This window comes from Ochotona curzoniae, unplaced genomic scaffold (genome assembly GCF_017591425.1).
Source record: "Ochotona curzoniae isolate NIBS_2020 unplaced genomic scaffold, NIBS_Ocur_1.0 scaffold_3171, whole genome shotgun sequence".
NCBI lineage: Eukaryota > Metazoa > Chordata > Mammalia > Lagomorpha > Ochotonidae > Ochotona > Ochotona curzoniae.
Genome location: NW_024467104.1, coordinates 3,016,237 through 3,036,240, shown reverse-complemented (window position 1 = coordinate 3,036,240; position 20,004 = coordinate 3,016,237). Strand labels below are relative to the sequence as shown.

The window sequence follows — 20,004 nt, the reverse complement described above, 5'->3', positions numbered from 1 at the left end:
ACAGCAGATTTTCTAGGTCTCCCAAGTGAGTTCAGAGTCCCAAGGATTTGAGCTGTCTTCTCCTGCTTTCCCAGGCCAGAAACAGGCAGCTGGATGGGAAATGGAGCAGCTGGGACACGACCTAGTGTCGACATGGGATCTTATTGTGTGCAAGGTGAGGACTTTATCCACTGAGCCATCTCGCTGGGTCCTGGGTGCAGTTTCTAATTCAGCCACACTGAAGCTGAATTTGTGTCTGTATGAAAGTGATGCTAAGAACTGCTTATATGGAATCGTTGCTGGGATGTTTAGATGTAGCTTTGAAAGGAGTATGGGAGAGGAAGGACATAACTTTAAACTAAAGAGGACCCAGCCAGCTTAAATCATTCTGTACACCTCATTTTCTGCATGCATGTGAGTACAAGTTCTGCAACTCAGACTTCATTCTCTCGTTCCCACTGCTACACTTGTGTTGCAGTTGTTTGAGTGAGTTCCTCCACTGGCCTTTTGGTTTCCTGCAGCTTGGCTTTACACAGAACTGGCAGGGCCAATAGGGACAAATGATAGTGTAGTGTTTTGGAAAGAGTGGGCACAGAGGGCACAGGGCCAGGGTGGCAGCGTTGCAGAGCCAGTTCCTTGCACACATGACCATGAGGGCAGGGCTGGATTCCACAAGGGCTGGCTCTCAGAAATTTTCACCAGTTTAGCTCAAGGTTCAAATTACAAGCGTCAGCTCAGCACTGTTTCCGGAGCAAGCACAACAGAAGTGGCCAGCAGGCAAGACTGCTGAGCCCACTGCACTGGGAAGATTGTGGCTGAAGTGGGCTGCTCCCAGTCACTTGTTCCTGGGATAGCTGGAAGAGCAACGTGGAGTCAGCTTTGAAGGTGAGGCCCCTTTGTGAAGTAGTAGATTTGTCAGGTGAACAAATCTGTAGATCTAATCTACTGTGTGAGCGCTGTAGAGAACAAATTGTACTGCACATGGGATTTGTGAAAAGTGGGTACATTTTAACTAGTCTTGCCATAATGATTAAAATATAAGTTGAAGAACAGGTTAACTCTTCATCAGGATTCCAGTTTATGGTCTATAAATACCCCACAAGTATCATGAACCATAATATGTAGAACAGAATCAGTTTTACAGAAGATGGTCATTGCTTTGTGGACATTTGCTGTTCTTAGATAAGTCAGATTGAAATGCTGATGTTAAATCATGCTCATGAAATGTAGGCAAGTCTGCTTAAGGAAAAGGACTAATGTCAACCTCAGAAATACATCTTTGACGCATGTTCTGTAGAGGGCATTGATTTTGTCAAGAGTTCTGAAAGATTCTGAGAGATGTTAGCTCTGACCTAATAAATGAACAAGGGTCAATGTGGGTGCTGTCTGGAGACAAGTGGCTGAACAGAACACTTACCGCATGTGAACACTGCAAAACACTAACATAGTTAGGTCTACTCATGTTATCAAGTAGGCGGGTATGAGGCATCAACGCTTAAATACATAGATAAAGCAGCTTAATAAGGATAAACATATAGAACAGATTTACTGTTTATTTAAATTAATTGGAAGGACAGATTTTATTTCACTTTAAAGTCACTAACACAAAACCCATGTTTTATTTCAGTGTTCTGTCTTATATTCTGCTTATATGTGCTGCGTATGAACTGCACTGTATCCTAAATGTCGCCTTTTCTTTCTCTCCACTATGTCTGTTGTGTTAATTTTTAGAGTTGTTTTCACCTTGCTGTGTCTTTCTGTTGTTGAACATTGAGAGTTTGTTTAGTGCTTATCCATGCTTATGTGGTTTTAAAAAATTTTTAAATTGCCATTTCCTCCTTGCAACTATTTTCTTTGGATGAATTTCCACTTCTGCAATGTTGGTCAGTTTCTGACATTCACACACAAGGACATTGTCCACTGCCCAACGCTGTGTCAGGCTCAGTGAGTATTTGGGATTTTCTGAGAACTCTCCATTTTGGTGCCCTTTAGTGTTTTATTTACTGGATGCACATTTCATTGTCAGTTTCTGTGTAGACACTTAGAGTGTGGTTGTAGTCTCGACCTATCAGGAAATGCAGTGACGTTATACCCCATGGATTTGACATCCAATATCACTTTGCAACTTGTGTTCATGTAACTTCCTTGTGTGCTGTTTACACACAAAAGACAATACGAAAGCAGGAATATGAAACTTTCACCATTCTAAGACCCTAATGCACAATACATGACAGTCCAAAGTGTCTACAAACCACTGTCATGTCCAGGATATGTTATGCACTCCACATATGCATATTGATTAAAAGAATGGATTAACACTCTGTACCTTTGTAAAGTTGAAGGACTAGACCGACAGGTTAATGCAGACATTTCATATGTTCAGTCATTTGTCACACACATCTATTGTGCACTTGCTATGGTAAGCATTAATTATAGGAGAATCCATAAAATGGCCCTCTTGCCTCAGAAATGTGGTCTAGAAAAAGAGGCCTGCCTATAAGCCCATTTGAAAGCATCCTGCTACACATCAGAAATGCAGATCATATGTATCAGTCATGTAGAAAAGAAAGCATGCACCCAGTGTAACAAGGCTTGTAATTGAGACACACATCAACACGTATGGAAACATCACAAAGGGGTTATTTATTCTTCCTGAAATTAGAGATAACGGATAACAAGCTGTTGAGCTGAACTTTGAAGAATGAGTGGAATCTGAACGTAGAAAACTGGGCCAAAGTAGGGCATTCCAAGCCAGGAATAAAATGCTGGTAGGTCCTAGGGGTTGCACTTTGTGTTGAATGAATATCCTGAGGATGTGTATCTGTGAGGGAGATGGTTTGGGGTCAGCCCCAGCAGAACAAGCACATTTCTGAAGTGAAACCTTCAGCTCAGCAGGTATAGCCAAGGCATATCACACCCTTGATTCTACCAAGTCTCCCCTCTCCTCACATCCTGAAGGAGATACAAGGGAGTATTAAGCACCTGCTGCCGAATGGCTAAGAGAAATCTGGGACAAGGATAGAAGACACATGCACTGAACAAATGCGGGGCATTCACCAGTACACTTATTAATATGCTACATGGCAGAACCTGAACCTGGATGTTTTTCCATAGACACAAGAGACTATGGGTTTCATTGCTGCAAATCCAACTCTTTGTAGACTATCTTAAAGAGAACTGGTCCTGAGGAGTTATGCTAAAAGACTCTGAAATCACAGAAGTCTTAAACTTGCAGCCAGTAAGAGTTGTTGGGTCAGAGCTTGTGTGTTCACTTCTAGTCAAAGACCGTGTTGCTGATTTGACAGGCTATTTTATTGTTTATCACAAACAGTGGAACTTCACACCATGAGGAAATGTGGTGCTTCTCAGCCAGGATGAGCTGGGAGGGACCTGAGTGAGATGTCCTGGGCAAAGACTCAGGAGAGCCTGGTTTTGTTCCAACTTGGACACTTCTATGTTTTTTCCCAATGAACCAGGAAAAAAGATCGGAGCGAAAGAAGCAACAGAATTTATTACCTGAGGAGAAGGACATTGGGGCATTTTTCCCTGACAGATGTTGCTCTAGCCTGTGCATGGAATGGTCCTGAGTTGTTTTTGTATCTTTCCATTATGAAAACAGAATAATGTTGCTTGATGTGACCTGCATTGTAAAAAGAAACGAAACATTATTCTTTGACTGCTGCATTTTCTTACTGGTATTGCAAAAGGCCTTAATATAGAGTAGGGAGCTATTTTTAGTGAGTGATTTGAGAAAGGCAGAATAGAGAGCAAGAAATACAGAAAATTGTGAATTTCTTCTACTTGACAATTCTCTGAGTCTACCAAGAAGCCATTCTGATTTGAAAATTAAATTTGTACATCATTTGCTGAAAAGACTGCTAGCCATTCTCATTGAATTATCTAGGTATTTTGTATAGAAAATCGGTTCTTTGGTTTTCTGGTACACTTCAAGAATCTTCATGGATTTGCATAACCTCATGCAGATACCACTGCATCACGAATCCATAGCCTCCTTGTACTTGTCAAAATCATGCCAATTTTGTAAGCAGTTTGTCATTCTCTGGAGATACAACCTGAGATGTTTTGTGATTTGTTTGAATGAGCAGATGTATACTCAGTAATCATCGATGCTTTCCTCTCTGCTTATCATTATAAATACTTTTAACTGTCTTGTCTAACCTCACTGCTCCTGTCTTATGTAACATCTAGTCCACTCTTACCCACATTTCACACACTTTTCCTGGACGTATTCTTACAGATCAGATGTAATGCATTTCAGTTTTACAAAGTTAAGCCTGGGTTTTTCATCTCTTCTTTTCCTCAGTGTTAGCTTGTGTTCTCTGCCCTAAAGAAGGAGAGCAAGATTACCATAGCTAATCAATATCCTTGTCTGCTGCCTCCAATCAGGATATTCATTTTATCATTTCTATGTTTACATAAGAATAAACCTGCCATGAGAAGGGATGCAGAAAAGGAACCTTTGAATTTGGGGAGAGGTACTATTTTGAACAACTCTGTACGTATCTTTTCTGAATCTATTGTTACCAATTTTTCAACCTAGGACTGTTGATTCAGATTTCCAACATACCTTTTTTTTTTTTAAATAACATTGTATTATGTGACACAGTTTTATAGGTACTGGAATTCCCACCACCCCTCCAATAACACTTCCCCCTTGGTGGATTCCTCCACCTTGTTGCATGTCCACAGTTCAAGTTCAGTTGCGATTCCTTCAGTGCAAGCATATACCAAGCATAGAGTCCAGCATCTTATTGTCCAAATATGTTCAACAGCTTTTTGGGGAGACCATCTCTGGTTTGAAGATAGAGCCAATTGAGTAAAAACCTGATCAATCAAAAGCCCCAACATAACATCAGCAACAATGCACAATGTTATGATATTAATTGACATTCCAGCTTACTTGTATGCGTCCCATTTTGACTGGAGGCTGGACAATGTGATTTACACACTGTTGGGTAACGTATTGTGTTGCAGTTGTCTATCAGGTTGTATTTTGTCTCACACACAGCTAGTCATTGGAATCAGTAGAGTCATTTCAAGGCTTGCTTTAACTAGTTGTTGGGGTGGATCTAGAACAAAGCCAATTTGGTATTATATTTTCTGCTGTAGCCGGTGGGCCAATAAACACTTGTCAACCTGTGTGAGTTGTAGGAATGTTTGCTTCCTGTCCTTTCCAGCAACTCTTTGCTCTGACCAAGGCAGTTTCTCCTTGTGCATGTTTGGGACACTGATTACCCAAAGATCCTCGGGCACTATTCAAATCTGTAGACATTCTTCCCTCCTCTTCTCCTTCACCCTCTACCTCTCCTTCTCACCCAGTCCCTCTCCTCCCCACCCTCTTGGTCTCCCCTTCTCTCTGATTTATCACTGTATCTGAAGCTCCAACATGACCTCCTCCATTTCCAATCTCCATCCTGTGCTCCTTGGCATTGCATGATGCTGAATGTAGCCTGGAAAGCACATCCACAGTATCTGATCAATCCTAGGGAACAGCTTATCATTTCTCTGTTCTTATGTATCATAGCTCTGTGTGATCAGACATTTAATATTGTTGCCATAGCCGTTGTTCCAGGGGTGACCATAAATGCAGCTTGGTTACCTTACTTTGATAAGAAACACAAGAGTTTTCCATGTTATTCTAAAAGACCACATGACATGCATTTTTAGTCATCATGTGATAACTCAGTTTAACACACTGTACTGAGAAAACTTCCTTACTGCTTTCACTTGGCAATTTTCTCTACTGCAAATATCAGAATTGTGGTAACATAACCTCTTTCCACAATTTTTCATGGAGTTCAGTGTTAGGGACTGTTTGGATAATCTTTCTGTGATGCAATGAGTACAACATGTCAAGTTTTTACAAAATGTATTTTATCATTTTATGATACAGTTCCCTAGTCTATGGAATTCACAAGTGTTGTGAATTCTGTATCTGCCATGTTCTCCAGGTCTTCCTCAGTTAACTCTGAGTTTGGCAAGGGGAGTCTTCAGTAATATTTGTTGTACCTCTGTCTTTTCTTTTTCTCTTGGTCATTTTCCTTCAAGTTATCAGATTCTTCTCCTTGGGGCAGGTTTTTAGGCTCTGTCACCTACAGGTCTACAGTTCAATTTTGCTTATTGCAGTTGGTACACTGCTCTTTGTTTGAAGTCAGTTGTTCCACAACCTCGGGTGAGTTCCAGGTCTGGATTCACATGTTAGATTTCCACCATGGTGTCCCTAGCCCCAGCTCCTGGTTCACCACTCTCCAGCTCCTGTGATATTGTGCTGAGGCTGCACCATTGTCTGTACAACCTTTCTCCCACTTCTGATTGGAGTAGGTCCCAGGATTAGGGAGATGTGACATGTCCTCTATAGCTAGGTTGTTGGTGGTGCTACTCTTGCTTAAACCTGTTGGCTATTAGGTCTGAGGATCACATGGACCTATTTTGACACATACACTGGAACAGTGGGTATCATTTTCTTCTGGGACCAGTGCAATGTACTGAGCTTAGTAAGTTTGCTCCCAGCCCAGTGCATGTGCATCACACTCTTGTCCCTGCATTCTTACATTTTTGCCACACTGTGCAAAATGGCACCTGATGTGCTTCTAATAGAGTTCTTGATGTGCTGGCCACCCATATCTGGATGGACCTGCAAGATGCCATGTTATTGCAGTTCACTGAGCCAGAAATGAGTTCACTCCCAGCTCAATGTATGCTCAGTCCTTTCCCATAGCCTTTGCCTCCTGAAACAAAATGGTGCCCGATTTGCCTGTAGGGGGCAGACTGGGCTGTGAAATCCACCCTATTCTCACACTGCCAGTCTGGGATCTGCCACTCTGTCTCTGCTCCTACTGAAATCAAATGGACCAGCAGGACAAGCAGTTTTTTTTTTTCTGGATTCACCTCCTGAGCTCCTGGTGAAAGTCCCTCCCACGCTGTTGCTGGTGGAGTTCTGGATGTCACTGCACTTCAGATAACCACTTTCTGAAAACTGCTGGGGATCAGTCACAGCAATGCCACAAGATTGGGTTCACTACTTTCCAGTGTCTGCCAGTCTCCAGGTACCCCTGTGCAGTTGTCCTGTCTTCTCCTATTGGTCTCAATGTACCCTCTCTGTTTCACACTGGCTAATGTTTCATCATCTGTTAACATTGGCCTTCCCTATTTTGTCATGTTGATTCTCCTCAATAACTCCTAGATTACACATTTTTCTATAGAGTAGTAAGGGGAATTGCTGATCACAACTGAAATTTTAAAATGTTGCAATTATTCTTAGTTGCACTTGTTAACCTGTAGTAGGACAATGGCTTTATTCATTAAAAGGTAAGAGAGAGACCTAAAAACTCAGAAAAACAAAAACCACCCTGTGTTGACTGTGAGTCTTGTCTTCCCTGGAAGTTGGTGAGGATCTCAGCAAAGTGACACTAAAGAAAGTCCTGCCTATTAATGCAGAACTTGCTCTTCCAGGTTCTGAATCTTCTCCAATTCTTCTCATTTCTGCACGTTCCTCAGTTCTCTCTCTAGGACACGGACTCCTGCACAATGTTGACATTGCAGGGTGCACAGATGCTACAGATGCTGGAAACTTCCTTGAGGAAATGCCTTCCGGAATCCTTAAAGGTGACAACAGGAAGTTCCGGGGAGGATGAGAGAGAGAAGCATGCTTGGAAATAGAAAGGAGACGAACGTTTGTGCAATGTGTATTTTAAGTCACAGTTTATTCATGTTTCCACTCCTTTGGAAGTGGAAACATGATGTTTGTTATTGGTCCTTATTGTTCAGGTGGCTCTGTGAATGGATTGTCCAATATCCCATGAATAGTTGCAAAGGTACTGCACGAGCATAGGCATGTCTGAGTCTAACTGATGTCCTTTGTTCTGCACTGACTTAGCATATTCTTCCCTGACTCCCTTCCGAACAGCAATTAACACTTAAAATTAGCCCAGAGTTCTCCCATGTTGGCTAGGACTGTATATTCATATTTAGTTGTTTTCTCTAAAAGAACATTTGCTAGGTGAGAGCTTGGCCAGCAGGAATTTTAAGCGTAGATTCTGATCTGTGTTTGTAATTTTTCTTTAGCAATCAAAGGAACATGATTCTCTTTCTGGTGGCAGTCTTTATTAGATGTATATTATTTCATCATTGTTTCCATTAAACGCATCATATCAGCTAAGCTCATTCAGTTTCCTCATTCAGTATGAAATTTTAAAGAGTATATATATTTATGAAGCAAAGGGACACACCCTCTTGAAAGCAATAGAAACGGAGACAATCCTCTCAAATTTGTTGTGTGAGCCAGAAATCACCTTAATTCCCCAAACAGAAAGAGACATATAGAGAAAGAGAGCTATAGACCAATACTCCTGATGAACAGAGAGGCAAAAATCCTCCATGAAATGCTGGTCAACAGAATCCTAGAATACATGAAACAGATCACTCACCTGTGCCAGGGATGTTTCAACACACACAGAAGTCAATAAACCAGATACACCACAGCAACAAAGCAAAGACCAAATCCCTGTGATCATCTCAATAGAGGCAAAGAAAGATTTCAGCAACATGCAGCATCACTTCATGGTTAAAAATCCTTAAGCAGATGAGGCATAGCCAGAAATTCCACAACCCAATCAAACAATGTATGAAACGAGATCTGCATTCTAGAGAGACAGAGAGCTCTGCAGCTCTGTGTACAGCAGCACAATTCACAACAGCAAAGCTACGGAATCCATACTGATGGCCATGAACTCAGGAGTGACAAGAAATTGTGGTACATCTACTCAATGGAATGCTACTCAGCCATAAAGTGAAATGAAAACTTGCCATTTGCACCAAAATGGTTCCAGATGGAAATGATGGTGTTCAGTGAAGTAAGCCAATCTGAAAGGGATAAATATCATACGTTATCTCTGATTTAAAACACCCAACTTGAAAAGTATAGTATGCTTACACAGGTGAACATAAATATATATCTATGTCTATGTATATGTTTATATTTACATATGCACACTTACATACTCATAATCATGATTATTGCAGGGAAGACTAATATACTGCAAAGCAGTGGTGGTATGCAGTACTATTCTCTATTAAAATACTACTTTATATAGTATTAATATACTACTTTATATATTAAAGTAATATTCTCTACTTTAAATACAAGAAAATTTCCAATGAAACTTACAAATATATCTCTACATCATACTATTTTCTCATTTCCTGTACTTATTATGTCATGATACACTTAAGTATTGTATCATTTAACTTGAACTAAGGAACTATACTAATATATGAAAAAATTGGCAAGAGGGAGAAATTGAGAGGGAAAGTGTGGAGGGGAGGGATGAATTCCTCTGCTTTTCACACAGTTAATAAAAGTAAAGTGACAGAGTTGAGTACCAAGACCCTAAATTTAAGACCTGAGTCTATGAAGTCATTGGAAGAAAATGTAAGGAAAACACTCAGGAACATTGGCATAGAGAATCTTCTTTGAAAAGATCCACCAACACAGGCAACAAAGCAAACCAAAACTACATAAATAGATCAGTCATTTGAGACAGTGCATTGACCAGATAAAACAAGATTTGGCACACTATATTTGCTGAAGTACTGCCATACACAGATCTTTCTTCCTTATTTTAAGTTTTTTAAAATTTTTATTGGAAAGTCAGCTATATAGAGAGGAGGAGAGGCAGAGAGGAAGATCTTCAGTTTGATGAGTCACTTCCCAAGCGGCTGCAATGGCTGGAGCTGAGCCAATCCAAAGCCAGGAGCCTGGAGCCTCATCTGGGTCTCCCACACAGGGTCCCAAAGATTTTTGGACCCAGGTCACAAGAAGGGAGCTGGAATGGAAATGGAGCTGCCTGGAATTAGAACCAGAGCCCATATGGGATTCTTGGCGTGCAAGGCAAGGACTTTAGCCACTATGCTATTGCGCTGGGCCTAACTTTCTATTCTTAAATGCTAGCTCCTGCATATAAGGGAGAACACGTGGTCTTTGTCTTTCTGGGTCTGACGTATTTCAATCAAAATGATGTTGACCAGTTAGGTCAGTTTAGATTATGGCTTCCTATTTAGGCATTAAAAAATAATTGACCAGTGAAACCGTTGAAAGTGTGTAGACAATGGGATGCCGGACTGTCTGACAGTGTCTGTATCAGTAATGTCGGGACACACTTAGAGAAGAGACTGGTGTAATTATGACTCCTAATGAAGGACTATAGTATTGTACCAACGTGTGGAAAATCTGAGGGGTGGGAGTTCGGGGTGGGAATCCCAAATAAAATAAAATTTTAAAAAAGTTGAAAATTAGTCTTTAAGTTTATCAGTATAGACACATGTTCATAATATATCAAATAATCAAACATTATTTGTATTTTTTCTGTTTTTCATAACAGTTTATTAAATTTAGATTTTAACTTTAAGATAATATTTTTAATGTTTTGCCACTTTCCTTTATATGCATATCCTATCTATTCACATATAAACTATTGTTTAAAACAACTGGGAAATTTTAATATGACAAATGAATGATTCATGACAATGATTATAACTTGAGGAAAGCTGAGTATATTATTTGTGTATATGGATGGCTATAGAAGAATCTGCAACAATATGTTTTAAAATCTTGTCATATTTTATACAAAAAATATTTGTCTCGTTCGATAAGACACTGCACTATCTTTTTCCAATACGCTGATCTCTCTACTTTCTTGGAGTTTGCAGGTTTTTGGGACTGTCTTCCACATCAATCACGGAAACCCGTTCAACTTAAAGGTCCTGGTGGATAAGTGGCCTGATTTCAACACTGTGGTTGTCCGCCCCCAGGAGCAGGTACGTAGTGAGCTGCCCATGCAGATGAGTCTGTGCTCATACCTGCTGTGTGCCTGCCATGCCCCAAGCAGTGTGACTCCTATGGATGCAGAAATGAATCAGAGATGATGATTGAGTCTTGGTCTTCAAGAACTCACAGACTCAAGGTAAACATAAACAAAAAGATCAGTTACTGCTAGGACACAACAGTGTGCAAAGGCATGTATGTGAAGTTAAGAACCAATCCAAGTAAGAGAAAAATGGTTAATCTATGCAGATTGGAGATGGAGTTACAAGAGAAAGTTAGAGACACTGCCCTGTAGAAGTTTCATCCAAACTAGATTTTGCAGTTAAGATATGTATTTGCCAGGCTGATAAGGAAAAATAGACATTATAAGTGGAATAAACAGAAGAGCAAACATATGAAGGCAGGCAACCTGACAATGAGCCAGGATGACTATAAAGACAGAAAGCATATTGTTATAATATCAACATATATTTTAAGGATTTCTTTATTTTTATTGGAAAGACAAATGTACAGAGAAAAGGAGAGAGACAGAGAGAAAGATCTTCCATCTGCTGGTTGACTCAGTAAGTGGGCTGCAACAGCTGGAGCTGAAGCAGAGCTGGACCAGGATCCCAGAGCTTCTTCTGGGTCTGCCATGTGGTACAGGGTTCCAAGGCTTTGGGCCATCCTCAACTGCTTAACTGCTCTCCCAGGCCACAAGCAGGGATCTTGATGGGAAGTGCAGCAGTCAGGACATGAACTGACACCCATATGGGATCCTGGTGCTTGCAAGGCTGGATTTAACCACTGAGCCATTGTGCCAGATCCTAGCGTTAGAATTTTCATATACAATTTGGGAAGGACTTAAAAATTTGTGCAAGTAAATTGCAGGAGGGGTGAGACTCAGCCAAAAAACCACCCTCTGAGGCAACTAGACAGCACACTCTGCAGAGAATCTCTGGAGACAAGTGTGATGGACAAGTCCATTTGTTGGACGTCAAGCATAGGCTTGTTAAGGGTGGGGCGGGGAAGACAAGCACAAGGCCAGACAACCAGCTTACAGGTCATGTGTTTCTCCAAGGGGCACAATGTAACCTGCCCCCATCCTGGAGCTGTTTCTCACAGAGAAGGAAAGAGAAGCTGAGGAGGAAGGTGCACCTGGGGCAACAGCCCAGAAGGGGCAGACAGGAGCTCTGGCCTGCTGGCAAACACTGCGGCCAAAGGTGGACAAGGGACCTGTAGGCATGCACCAGGATCGGGTGTCCTGCGGGCATCTGCCGAGGCCAAGGCCCCAGCCTGGACCTATGGCCCTTTGCATAGGGCAGGTAGGCCAAGACCCATCCAGGCACTGGGCTCACCCACACTAAATAGTTAATACAATTCAAAGATGAGTTAGTTGGAAAACACAAAATAAATAAATAAATAAATAAATAAATAAATAAATAAAATAAATAAATAAAATGAAGTAGGGTAGAAGGCTGGAGCAAGATGACAGGCAAAAAAAAATTTTTGTGATCACAAGGTCATAGTCTCTACTTGTAGCACAGTAACTCACATATTGAGGGAAAGCATTTCAAGTACGCATCTGATAACGCATTAATGCCAAGAATATATGAGGAACTCATCTCAATGATATGAAAACAACCATCACCTGACACTGAAATGGCAAACTACCTAAATAAACATTTTCCCATAAAGACACAGCCAAGGCAACAGCACTATGGAAAAAAAGTTTTGAGCATTTGTGGAGATGTTGGATGAAGACACAAAATTTCAGAGACATAAATTCAAGAGATTTATTTTATTACACAGTTATTCTGATTCAGAATAACACATAATCTTCTTGAAAAAAAATGCTATGAGTATCTATACAAAATGTTCTTACCACAAAAACATCTTGTCTGAAGTAAATATGTATGAATTAGATTTAGTCATTCCACAATGTACAAATACAAAGATACTACAAGGAAAGGGAATTAAAAGATGATTGGTGTAAAAATTGGTGAAGTCCATTAAGAGTTTCATATGATTATTTTTATGGAAGACAGTAGCAATTTTCTTGTAATGCATTGCCTGGAGTCAGAAAGTTATGGTCAATTTCCTGCCTGTTTAGGGGATTAAAGGGAGCGAATTCAATGGCTTAAATCCAAGTTTGCAGGTGGATTCGTCAGCGCCTGTGTGGGCTGTCACACAGGGCCAGCCACAGGATAGCATCGTGTTGTACACATGGCATACCAGTGTAGCAGGCAACAGCCTAAGTCTTGGTGTCACAATACCTGGCTGTTAAATATTTTTAATTCATTTACCTGAGAGGTAGAGAAGAAGAAGAGAAAGAAATAGAGAGAAAGAAAGAGGAAGACAGGGAGAGAAAGAAATAGAGAGAGAAAGAGAGGGAAATAGAGAGGGAAATAGAGAGAAAAAAGAGAAATGAAACAGAAATCTCCCATCTGCCATTCACTCTTTAAAAAGCCACATGAGAGGTATCAAGATGGCAGAATAGGGTAAGGACACGTTTAAACGGACAGAGAAGCATTTAACCAGAATAAAGCAGAGAGGACAGATTTCAGCAAATACGAAAGGATAGAACAACAGCAGAGGGGTACCTGGAGACTGACAGACACAGGAAAGCAGCGGGCACAGCGGGCACAGCAGTGTGGTGTTGCAGTGAATGATATTCCAGCACGGTGATCTAAACTCCACCAGCAGCCGGAACTCCACCAGCAACCAGGTGGGAAGGGACTTTCACTGGGAGCTTGGCAGGTGAACCCAGATGGGGAACTGTCTGTCCTGCTGGTCCGTTTGATTTGACCAGGAGCAGAGACAGAGCAGCAGGTCCCAGGCGGGAAGTGCGAGAACAGTGAGGATTTCATAGCCCAATAAGCCCACTAGAGCTCAATTGGGCGCCATTTTGCCTAAGGAGGAAAGGGCAAGGGAAAGGACTGAGCATGCTCTGAGAGGGAGTGAGCTAATTTCTGACTCGGTGAACTGCAACGACGTGGCATTCTATGGGTACCATCCAGGGCAGGTCTGGGTAGCCCTCAGATCTGTCAGCCAGCAGATCAAGAACTGTTGTGGTAGCACTTCGGGCACCATTTTGCGCACTGTGGCAAAACCTTTGCGACTGCAGGGGCAACAGTGAACTGCGCATGTGCTGAGCTCGCGAGAACTCGCTGAGGTCCCGCAGGAAAATAATACCGACTGTGGCCTCATACTGGTCAAAACAGGTCCGTGTGGCCCCCAGACCTAGCGTCCAACAAGTTCCGACATGATTAGTGCCACCAACAACATAACTAGATAGGACACCTGGTGTCTCTTTAATCCTGGAACCCACTCCAACCAGAAGAGGGAGAAAGGTTGCAGAGACAACAGTGCAGCCTCAGCACGGTATCACAGGAGGTGGAGAGTGGTGAGCCAAGAGCTGTGCTGTGGAGACTACGGTGGATATCTGACATAAGAAGCCAGACTTGGAACTCACTGGAGGTTGTGGCACAAGTGGCTGCAAGCAAAAAGTTGTGTACCAACTGCAATAAGTAAAATCTAACCGTAGACCTGTTGGTGACACAGCTTAGAAACCTGCCCCAAGAAGAACACTCTGCTAACCGGAAGTACAATGATCAAGAGCAAAAGAAGAGACAAAGGCACAATGAATATTACTGAAAACTCCTCTGCAAAGGAGCAAAACCCTTTGCCAACCTCAGAGTTAACTGAGGAAGACATTGAGAAAATGGGGGACACAGAATCCATAAGACTCATTTTAAAGATTCTGGTCTAAAATGAGAAGTTAATGCAAGAGTTCAAAGAATTTAAGGAAGCAGTAAAGGAAATCAAGGCTGGTATATCAGAAATTAAGAACACAGTAGAGCAAATTACAAGTACAGTGGATAGTCTCCAAAATAGAATGAAACAAGCAGAAGAAAAAAATCTCAGAATTGGAAAATATTTTCTGTCATTGGGGGAAGCAAACAAACAGCTGGAAGCAGAGCTGGATCAGGCCAAAAAAAGCATTCAAGAATTGAAAGACACTATTAAGAGGCCAAATATAAGAGTTATGGGAGTCCCAGAAGGTGCAGAAAGAGAAGCTGAGTTTGCAAATGTATTTAATGAAATAATCAAGGAAAATTTCCCTAATCTGGAGAAAGAATTGGGAAACAAGATCCAGGAGGGGCACAGAACTCCCAACCAGCTTGATCAAAAGCGATCTTCCCCACGACATATGATCATCAAGCTCTCTTCAATTGAACATAAAGAAAAGATCCTTAAATGTGCAAGTGAAAAACATCAATTGACATATAAAGGAAGGCCAATTAAGCTCACAGGAGATCTCTCACAGGAAACTCTACAGGCAAGAAGAGAATGGAGTGACATATTCCAGATTCTGAAAGAAAAAAAATTGGCCTAGGATAACATACCCTGCAAAGCTTTCTTTCATCTTTGAAAATGAAATAAAATTCTTCCATAGTAAAGAAAAGCTAAAAGAATTTGCCTCTTCCAAACCTGCTCTACAGATGATACTTCAAGATGTTCCCTTGACAGAGAAGAGGAATAGCACCTACCAAAACCAAAGGCAAAAAGGAAGAACATCCCAGTAAAATGACAACAGAAGACTAAATCAATGAACAACCCATTCCTAAAATGACAGGACCAAAGTACCACCTATGTATATTTAACTCTGAATGTAAATTGCTTAAGCTCAATCAAACATCATAGATTAGTAGACTGGATTGAAAAACAAAACCCATCTGTTTATTGTCGGGAGGAGACACACTCCAACAAAGATCAGCGGAAACTATATCACATGGGTTTTGTTGTTTTCTGTTGGTTTCATCTCTTCAAAACACTTTCTTCTGATTAAATCATTCAATGACTCGTAGATCATGCAGTGACATCATTTTCCTCAAGAAGGTTCTTGATTTTCACCTCTTCAGCTACACGTTGCACATTTAAAAGCATGTTGTTTAACTTCTTGGTGTTGTTAATTTCTTTTTTTCTTCCGGAAGTTGATTTTGTTTTGTGGCTCTTCATTTAAGGGGAGGTAAAGTAGTTGTGTAATGGAGACTGTCATATCTAGTAACATGTCATTTAACTTCATGGCATTGTAAATTTCTATTTTTCTTTCTATTGTTGATTCTGTATCATGACTTTTCATTTAAGGGAATGTACAGTAGTTATGTAATGGAGACTAACAACCAGATGTGAGGAGGCAGTGTGGTTGGCATCTCTGTTTCCAGACAAAGATGGACTTACATTGAAACTGTTTATATTATATTTTGACAATAGGATTCTGGACTCTCTTCCATTGTCCATGCCCGCAATGATGAACATATGACTGAGTATGAAGGACTATATGTTAATAATGATATAAAGGAACTGGGGGGGAAGGCAATTGGGGAGGGGATAGGGGAATATGGAACTGTATCGTAAAATGATAGCAACAATAATAAAATGTGAAAAATAATAAAAATAAATAAATTAAAAAAAATATATAAATCCACACATTAATAATTAAAAATAAAAAGCCACATGAACAGGGGCTGTACCAAGCAGAAGTTGGAGCCAGAAACTGAATCCTGGTCCCTACACCAATGGCAGAAATCAGGGTACGTGAGACATCCTCAGTGCCATCCAGGGCCTCAAGCACCCAGGTATCCCTGATACGGGATGCAGGTGTTCCCAAGAGTATTAGCCCCAGTAATCAAAGCCATCCCGGAGCCACTTTAATACAGTCATGTTCATCGTTGGCATGTTCTGCAAATATTTTAGCTGCAATGTAGCTTTTCTGTAACAGAACATTTCCTTGTTCAATTGCCTTTCCTCTTCCCTTAAGGATGTCTGAGAAATCAAGGAACTATCTTGAAATGATTGTGTTTGTTTTTTGAAATTTTAATGTGACACAGAGGTAGAGAACAGTATTGCTCTGAAATTTTATAAGTGCTTTAATCTTTGTTCTTGATTTCCTTGACTCAGAAACAATTATAACAGACAAATTAAAACACCAATCCCATTTATTGCTTCAAGCAATACAGTAGAATGATAATATAAAAGGAAAAGAGCACTGTGTGATGAACCTGAAGAAGGCTCATTGTTGTTTTCTGATAACAGAATATGACAGACGACCTCGATCACTACACCAATACTTACCACATCTATTCCCGGGACCCAAACACCTGTCAAGCTTTCCTTGATTCTCCAGGAGTCATCAACTGGAAACAGCACTTGCAGATTCAAAGTAAGCCAGAGAAATGGGATGCGTGAGGTCTCCTTTCTGTTTCTCAGTCAAGTCTACATATATGACTCAGATCGCCTTCCTCCAAGCACCAGACCCCTTAGCTTGTTGCTTTCTAACTCCATTATTCCTGTATCCACTGACGTGGAAAGCATATCAAGGCCTAGGGAGAATGGACTTCATATAGAGAACTACATTGTAATTCTTACTACTGAGGACTTAAGCACATTTTTCAGATGTATCCAGGACCCTTAGGATGATGGGATGTTAGGGCAGGCTCATGAAGAGGAATTCATTGTGCCATAGAGCACTTCTCAGGTCACTTAAGACAACTGTCTTGGTTATGAGTGCAAACTCTGAAATCAGAGTCCTAAGAATAATAGCCAACTGTCAGTTGCTTTGTGACTTTAACCAACCAAATTACCCTGAGAACGTTCTAGAAGACAAGACACGGAAAAGACTATTTAAAAATGTGGAATAAGGGCCCGGCGCGGTGGCGCAAGTGGTTAAAGGTCCTCGCCTTGCACGCCCAGGATCCCATATGGGCGCCGATTCTAATCCCGGCAGCCCCGCTTCCCTTCCAGCTCCCTGCCTGTGGCCTGGGAAAGCAGTCGAGGACGACCCAAAGCTTTGGGAACCTGCACCCGCGTGGGAGACCCGGAAGAGGCTCCTGGCTTCGGACCGGCATAGTATCGGCCCGAGGCGCTCACTTGGGGAGTGACTCATCGGACGGAAGATCTTCCTCTCTGTCTCTCCTCTCTCTGTATATCCGCCTTTCCAATGAGAGAATAATAAAAATAAATCTTTAAAAAAAATGTGGAATAAGGAAAAGCTAGAACAATAGCTGGAGGTGTCACTTAACTTCTACTTCATGGCAAACTTCATGTTCTATGGACTAAACCATTTGGATTGGGTCTTGCAAGATGGTTCTTCTTCTGGTCTTACATGGATTTATTAGCTGGTGAAATTTGTTGATGGATTGGCTATGAATGGAATGACTGTGGAGGACAATCCAATATGGGGCTGTGATGACACCATAACAGTACACGTGTCTCCACCCGGCTAGCCTAGAAACATTTCAATGGCCATTGTCAAGGCCACCAGGAGCAAAGCGTTTTTCCAAAGATTTTCTCTATGCTAAATTTGCAAGTTTCATGAGGGAAATAAAATGATTTAGCCACGGGAACACAAAGCACAATTGGAAAAAATGCAATTGAAGGAGACATGGGATTATGGTGGATCATTGCTGCAACAGGGCACAGGGTTCAGAAAAAGTTAGCTAACTGTTAAATAGACTCATCTCCTTTGATTGTTAAAGCAACGTGGTTATGTAACCCAGAGAATTCTCATTACAGAATTACTGCCAACAACATGGCTCTGTCTGAATTCCCCTCTGCAAACAAACAAAATAAATAAATAAAATGAGATAATAAGAAGAATATTTAAAAGCCCCATCCTGGCTTCCTCATTGTCTGATTCCATTTCCCAGCAACTCCTACTCCTCTGCAGAACTTCCTATCATGTGTTTTCATCATTACTTATCTCCTTTTATTGCTCTAGGCTCACAGAACCGTCTGAACGACGTGATACAAAACTTCTCAGCCATTAAATCTTTCAAAATCAAACACTCAGAAGGCTTTCTGTATATGTCACCTAAGACTGCTGAGAAACTCATCCCTTCCCTGCTGGATGTCAAGAATTTACCACCCACTGGTGGCAAGCCCAAGGCCATGTGAGTTGGTTAAAGCACATCTCCTGTTTCTGAAGTAGCTTCCCAATTTCTCCCCTGCTTTCTTTCTGACTTCCCACATCAATGCTCTCCCAACACTCAGGATCATCCTTGAAAAACTCCAACACCAACTGTGCTCCTCTCTGCTTAAAAAATTCTATTGTTTTCCATTTCATCTGGAATATTTAGAACCTGTCTACCACTTGCACCTTTGTAACCTTCCTGTTTCTTCTCTCCAACAATGCTTGTATGATATTGGTCTTCTTTCTTTGCTCTATCGTCACAGGCCTATCCATCTAGGAGCTCTTTGCCTTTGCTATTTCCTGACTTTGTACTCTGTCTCACAAGATAAAAGAAGTCAGAACGAATATTACATCCTCATCCTCATGGACTTTCTTTCTGGGCTTTCCATAGCAACCATGAGAAGTTCAAGCTCACATCTCTGGATGTTGCCCATGCTTCCTTGGTGAATAAATTCTGGTATTACGGTGGGAATGAGAGGAGCCAGAGATTCATTGAACGCTGCATCCGGACCTTCCCAACCAGTGGTCTGCTGGGGCCAGATGGCACCCTTGTGTCCTGGGACCTGATGGACCAGACTGGAGAAACACGAATAGCAGGCACCCTACCTGAGTACCGGGGTCTGGGCCTTGTCTCCCACACTGTCCATGCCCAGGTTGTTGCCATGGAAAAACTTGGCTTTCCTGTCTATTCTCACACAGACAAGGACAACATAGCTATGCAAAAAATGGGTGACACTCTGCACCACATCCTCATGCCCTGTAACTGGAACCAGTGGATCTGCATGCCGGTGTGAAGCCAGGCCTGGACTCATGAGCTGAGAATAAGTAGGGATCCATCTACAGTAGTGGATAAACAGAGGAATGAATGAATAAATCATTGTAAGCTGAAATGGTGCGAGCTCATTGGACTACCATGAATATGTGAGTGGTCAACATAACTGCGATGGACTTCCTAGCTCCCTTGACACAAAGCAGGCCAAGGTCCTGGTACATGGTTCCACATGTTTTAGCTTCTCACATTTTCAGAATTTTTGCATCACTTCCTACTCAGCTGCATATTGCTCCAACGTGCTTCTCCAGGAGTGCTGAATGCATGGTTTGGGAGACTCTTTGCCACCCATGATGAGTAACGGGAGGTGCTACTTTCTGGGCATTATCACTTACTCCTCTCTCTGCGACTGATCCTTTACTGATCAGCACATCAGTACTATTGTTAGGTCTTTAGAAT

General features: G+C 41.5%; 1 protein-coding gene across 1 annotated transcript; it reads left to right on the top strand.

The window, feature by feature from the left end:
* The first annotated feature begins 721 nt into the window (after window positions 1-721).
* On the top strand, window positions 722-19,662 carry LOC121172194 (glycine N-acyltransferase-like). The gene is made up of 6 exons (XM_041004040.1): window positions 722-864; window positions 7,498-7,605; window positions 10,708-10,815; window positions 16,901-17,027; window positions 18,585-18,756; window positions 19,168-19,662. The coding sequence occupies exons 2-6, from the start codon at window positions 7,528-7,530 to the stop codon at window positions 19,568-19,570; spliced, it is 888 nt and encodes a 295-aa protein (XP_040859974.1). The 5' UTR covers window positions 722-864; window positions 7,498-7,527; the 3' UTR covers window positions 19,571-19,662.
* The last annotated feature ends 342 nt before the right edge of the window (window positions 19,663-20,004 follow it).